Genomic DNA, 5822 nt, shown 5'->3' with positions numbered 1-5822 from the left:
GTTGAAAACTCTCTCACAAAAGCGTTCTGTATGCCCCAGGCAACCACACACATAGCAGAAAATCCCCAGTCGTTCGTATTTAAAAGTTGCCAGGGCCCACACATTTCCCGCACACTTTAGCTTTTTAAATCTCTTCAGTGGCCTTTCGCTATTTAGACTGACTCTGATTCGCATAAACTGCCTATGAATGCCAATGTTATTGTTATCATCATACTCTTCAAACTCTCCAAGGAAATTTCCTAATTGTTTACCAACTATCTCTGACATAGTCCCCACAGGTAAGCCATATATTTGGACCCATATTGAATAGTTCAATAAAGGCACGTCATCCACATGAACTCCATATTTCCAATTATTCAAAATCAGAGCATAGTTATCAAAGGACCAGGGTCCTCCAGCAATCACCCTGTCTCTGTCAATTGGGTGAAAGAATTCAAAAGAGTAAAGATTTGAGCTAATCTCTTGAATTTCGACCCCTCTAACCGGTCTCCATAAGGCTGCCAGTCGGTTTTTCATACTAAGGAAATTGAGCGGTCTGTCAGCAGCAAAACGGCCCAAGAACCGAAGTCCAGAATCCACAACAACTTCTGGTATAGGTGGCACAGCCAACTCAAGATGTCCCCCTTCTTCTCCTTCAATCCTTAATCCCTCCATTTCCCTCTCCATATCAAGACAGGAATTGTGCCTCACAAACATAAAAGTACAGTACACTCACACTAGTGATACCCTTCTCACAATTACGGATCAGCACTTCTCAACAAAAATCAATAATAATAAGCACAGGATCAGAACAAGGCCAAAACCAAACCGCCTCCAGAAAACTAAACAGTAAAACACCAAATCAGAATCACAGAAAGCGTAAACAACCGACACAGTCCCCAAATCGGGTTCAGAAATTCATCCAAACAATCATCAGAATTAATTCAAACAGCAGAATCAATCGGAACAAAAATGAGAATCGGCTAAAGAACAAGATCGGCGCGCATCCAGCTAATCCATCGACAATACCACAACAACAAAAACTCTCAAAAAGATTGAGACGTACCTTCACATACTCGGAAGGACCCTCTCACCGGCGACGGAAACTCACGGCGACGGCCACACCCAAGGTAGCGCAGGCGGCGGCGACGTCTTCGTAGGTTAGGTGTCGAGAGAGACGGAAGGAATTTTGACTTTTATTTTAATTTTATAAATCATTCATCTTTAGTTAAAATTCTACAAAAAAGGTAGTCAATTATTTTTTTTTTTTGGTAAGAAGAGAAGAAAAAAAAACAAACAAGGTAGTCAATTATTTTTAAAACTAAGTTAATTTGAATTATCATTAAAAAATATATATTAATTTCAAATATACATAATATAATTTTTTTTCATAGCATGATATAAAATTATTTAAAAGTAAATATGTCAATTTATTTATTTATTTAAATTATATAAAAGTTTCATACCCCGTGCATCGCACGGGTTTTCGACTAGTGTGAGATAATTTTAGATAAATAAACGGCAAGAATGTAAAAAATAAATCTAATCAATATGAGCTGAGTTTAAAATTCTTTTACTCTTGTCCCACTAAAATGACGTCGTTTTCATTTATATGGGGATAAAAACTCTTTTATATCAACACTCCGCGAATAAAGATAAAGAGGTGAGTCCTTAACCATCTCTATTAGATGTGCTTCCAACAGTTAGAGAATGATAACACCTATGTATTCTATCTTAGGATATTCTATCTTAGGATCCAAATTGGAGTCTCGTTTTATAAATATATACCATGATGTGAATGAAAAATGGATTTTCAAAACATTAAAAACAATAATTTATCATATTCTTATGATAAAAAGTATGGAATGGTAAATTTTATGGCATCTCTAAAAGTAATGATAGATTTCTTTCAACAACAACAAAAAAAAAAAAAGTAATGATAGATTATTGGATCTATCTATATATATAGCTATAATAAGAAATTGATGCTTATGTGACATGAATTGAGATGGTTTTTAAATACAAATTTACTACTAAAAGAAGGAAGTTAGTTTGCATATAAGAATAAAAATTGGGCAATTAATGGGAAGAAAGCAAGTAAATTGTCCATATACGTAATTAACAAAAAGTAGCAATTCCAATTATAAAAAAAAAAAAAATAGCAATTCCCAAAATTAAATAGCAACAGAAAAAGGGCTTCAGTTAATACCAAAAAAGGTAATTGGCAACACAGCTTTAAATGACTTCGCTTTCATTCCATCTGCCAACAACTCTACACCTTTATTTTTCCATTAATTTCTTTAATAATAATAATAATTATTATTATTATTTTTCTTCTGTTCCAACTTTCCGTAGTTTCGCCACCTCATCGTCTTTCCCACCGGGCGCCACCTTACTACCATTAAGAAGGGGAAGAGTGCCCGCCATTCTCTTCCAGGCTCAGGAAGGACAAACTCAAAAATCTCTTGTTATTATCGCTTCTTCTCAAAATATGGAAGTTGTGTTTGATACCTACATTTTTGGGACTTTCTTTGCTTCTCTATTTGCCTTTCTCCTTCTCTACATTTTACGCCCAAATGTTAAGAAGATGGAGAAAATCAAGCAAATTTCCTTCTTCAACACCCAAAATGATGTTGCACTCACGCCTCCCAATGTCTCCGGTACCGACGTTATCATTGTCGGTGCAGGTGTCGCCGGTGCAGCCCTCGCTTATACACTTGGCAAGGTATACATTACACGAGCCCGACGGATTTATTGAACTCAATTCCATTGCTCAATCTACTTTTCAATTAAATATCCCGAAATTTTTAATTGAGGTTTTCAACTGAACTGAATTTTTTAATTAAGTGTATCTGACAAGTTTTATATATCTTTCCTGACTGTGATTAAACAAATCATTCTTTTGGACTTTTTTTGTTTTATCAACATATCTATTTTGTTAAAAGTTGAAATGACTATCTAGTTTGTTGTTTTGCGACGCAATCTTCAAAAAACTACAATTAGTGAGCTGTTGTGATTTCTTAATCAAAGTTGGCAAAAAAAATTCAATTGTTAAATTCCATTTTGGCTGGATATTGTAAAGAATTTTATGTCAAATCCATACTCCACGAGTCTTTTAGACAGCAGAGTGTATTTGAAGTTATTTTATTTTCTGCAACCATTTTTTGAACTTGCTGAGAAATTTTTTCAGGATGGAAGACGAGTTCATGTGATAGAAAGGGATTTGAAAGAGCCTGACAGAATTGTCGGTGAACTGCTTCAACCAGGAGGATATCTGAAATTAATGGAATTAGGTCTTGAAGGTATTGAATAAAAAAAGACATCTATATTATCAGAGATGGTGTAATTTTCAAGATTATTATACATGCTTTTGGTTTACTAATATACCCTTTAACTGCAGATTGTGTGGAGAAAATTGATGCCCAGAGAATAGTTGGTTATGCTCTATTCAAGGATGGGAAAAGCACTAAATTGACATATCCTTTGGAAAAATTTGATGCTGATGTTTCTGGCAAGAGCTTCCATAATGGGCGTTTCATTCAGAGGATGAGAGAAAAAGCTGCTAATCTTACAAACAAGTACTTTCTATTGCTCAGCTCACTTGAATTTTCATGCAACTGATGTCTTGATCACATGATTATGCTTACTACTGAATTCAGAAATCATAATTGTATTCCTTTGCTTGTTTTGTTTTCAAATTTGATGCAGTGTGAATCTAGAGCAAGGAACAGTGACATCTCTGCTTGAAGAAAATGGAATTATAAAAGGGGTTCAATACAAGACTAAGGATGGTCATGAACGTAAAGCTTATGCTCCTCTCACCATTGTTTGTGACGGTTGCTTCTCAAATCTGCGTCGCTCTCTCTGCAATCCCAAGGTTAAGTTCCGGCCAATCACTTGTTGAACTTAATTAATGAGCAACAAATTTTACTAGTTTCCTTACAACATAATCTCAGTATGGATCTGGTTTTCTTGTTGATGGTTGTGTTGAATTTTTAAATGTTTTTGACAGGTTGATGTACCCTCACATTTTGTGGGCTTAATCCTGGAGAACTGCAACCTTCCTTTTGCAAATCATGGACATGTTATTCTAGCAGACCCTTCACCAATTCTATTCTATCCAATTAGCAGTACAGAAGTTCGCTGTTTGGTAGATGTTCCAGGCCAGAAATTACCCTCAATTGCAAGTGGTGAAATGGCTAAGTACTTGAAGAGCGTGGTAGCGCCACAGGTATATGCCTGCCTAAACTTTCCCTGTCTCCATGTTCATCTGTGTATGACATGATCTTCAACATGTGAAAGGTTAATAGTCATGGGGGATTATTTCATTTCTGCCATACATTCCTTCTTGAACAAATATCTTCTGTCCGGCTGGATATAACTAATTATAAATTTCATTTTCAGATTCCTCCCACGCTTTATGAAGCCTTTGTAGCTGCAATAGACAAAGGTAATATCAGGACAATGCCAAATAGAAGCATGCCAGCAGATCCTCATCCTACTCCTGGGGCACTTCTGATGGGCGATGCTTTCAACATGCGCCATCCATTAACTGGTGGTGGAATGACAGTGGCAATGTCTGATATTGTTCTGCTTCGTGATCTTCTTAAGCCACTCCGTGACCTTAATGATGCTTTTGCTCTTACCAAATATCTTGAATCCTTTTATACATTGCGCAAGGTAAACTTAGTTTACTTAGGACTGAACTGGTATTGCGGAATGTGCCTACGTAGAATGTTTTGCACAATTAGTTAAATTCAAATGTGGCGCTTGTGGTAGATTTTTCCTTTAAATATGGCGCAAACTGCAAATGAGTTTAAGCTATTTGTGTGCAGCACTGGTCTTAGTTTCTTCTGATATATTTATGCATGGTTGTTTGTGGAATGCAGCCTGTAGCATCTACCATAAACACTCTGGCAGGTGCCTTATACAAGGTGTTCTCTGCATCCCCAGATGAGGCGAGGAAGGAAATGCGCGAAGCTTGCTTTGACTATTTAAGCCTTGGGGGTACATGTTCAGTTGGACCTGTGTCTTTACTCTCCGGTCTAAACCCAAGTCCGTTAAGCTTAGTCGTCCATTTCTTTGGTGTTGCAATATTTGGGGTTGGCCGTCTGCTCATTCCATTTCCTACACCTAAAGGCATGTGGATTGGGGCTAGACTCATTTATGTGAGTACCTCATATCAGGCGTTGCCTATATTGTTCGTTACTGTGGTGTTTTCTTTCTGCAGCGTACATGAGTGCAACAGCAATTGCAATGGCCTTATAAATCAAATGCAACTTATTGTTGAATACTTACACATCAATTTTTCAATTGTTGGATCCTAATCCATGACTTCTCCTTTTGCAGAGTGCTTCAGGTATTATTTTCCCCATCATCAGAGCAGAGGGAGTGAGGCAAGTGTTCTTCCCTGCCACAGTTCCTGCAATCTACCGACACCCTCCTCCTCAGGTCAATGATAAATCGGCATCGGTTGAGGTGCACAACTCAAACTAGCTCTGGATTCATCAATTTAAACTGTATCTTCTAGTAATACATATTCAGATGAGGTATTTGTGCAATTATACAGACAAATAAGAGATTAAAGATTGTAAGCTTTGGCACTTCATATGTGTAATTCAATAAAACGTTTTGTCTATATATTATAAATGCTGGGTGGAAACTGTCAAACATGGTTGGATAATTGACTAAGTTAATTAAGATTTGGAGTTCAATTCTTAATGAATCTACAAAGTTATAATCATAAGATAAGTCAGAAAAAAGTAGCTTGAGTCAATCAATCTGAAACTGATAAATCGTATCTAACTTAAAAGAAAAAATGATTGACTCTTATCTTGTTTCAA

The 5822-nt window shown here is 36.5% G+C and overlaps 1 protein-coding gene across 1 annotated transcript; it reads left to right on the top strand.

Moving 5' to 3' along the window:
• Positions 1-2370: 2370 nt before the first annotated feature.
• LOC136229378 (squalene epoxidase 3-like) lies at positions 2371-5619 on the top strand. The gene is made up of 8 exons (XM_066018124.1): positions 2371-2704; positions 3170-3281; positions 3380-3557; positions 3688-3856; positions 3992-4210; positions 4384-4659; positions 4869-5147; positions 5329-5619. The coding sequence occupies exons 1-8, from the start codon at positions 2471-2473 to the stop codon at positions 5473-5475; spliced, it is 1614 nt and encodes a 537-aa protein (XP_065874196.1). The 5' UTR covers positions 2371-2470; the 3' UTR covers positions 5476-5619.
• Positions 5620-5822: the final 203 nt, after the last annotated feature.

This window comes from Euphorbia lathyris, chromosome 5 (assembly GCF_963576675.1).
Source record: "Euphorbia lathyris chromosome 5, ddEupLath1.1, whole genome shotgun sequence".
NCBI classification, from domain to species: domain Eukaryota; kingdom Viridiplantae; phylum Streptophyta; class Magnoliopsida; order Malpighiales; family Euphorbiaceae; genus Euphorbia; species Euphorbia lathyris.
Note: the sequence above shows the minus strand (reverse complement) of the source record. Positions and strands in the feature narration are given on the sequence as shown.

What these genes read in the sequence shown, in the direction of transcription:
- LOC136229378 (XM_066018124.1), top strand. Translation starts at nt 2,471, where the DNA reads ATGGAAGTTGTGTTTGATACCTACATTTTTGGGACTTTCTTTGCTTCT. An exon ending in AATGGAATTAGGTCTTGAAG is followed by an intron (nt 3,282 to 3,379) that starts GTATTGAATAAA and finishes CTTTAACTGCAG; the next exon opens with ATTGTGTGGAGAAAATTGAT. An exon ending in GCTGCTAATCTTACAAACAA is followed by an intron (nt 3,558 to 3,687) that starts GTACTTTCTATT and finishes AATTTGATGCAG; the next exon opens with TGTGAATCTAGAGCAAGGAA.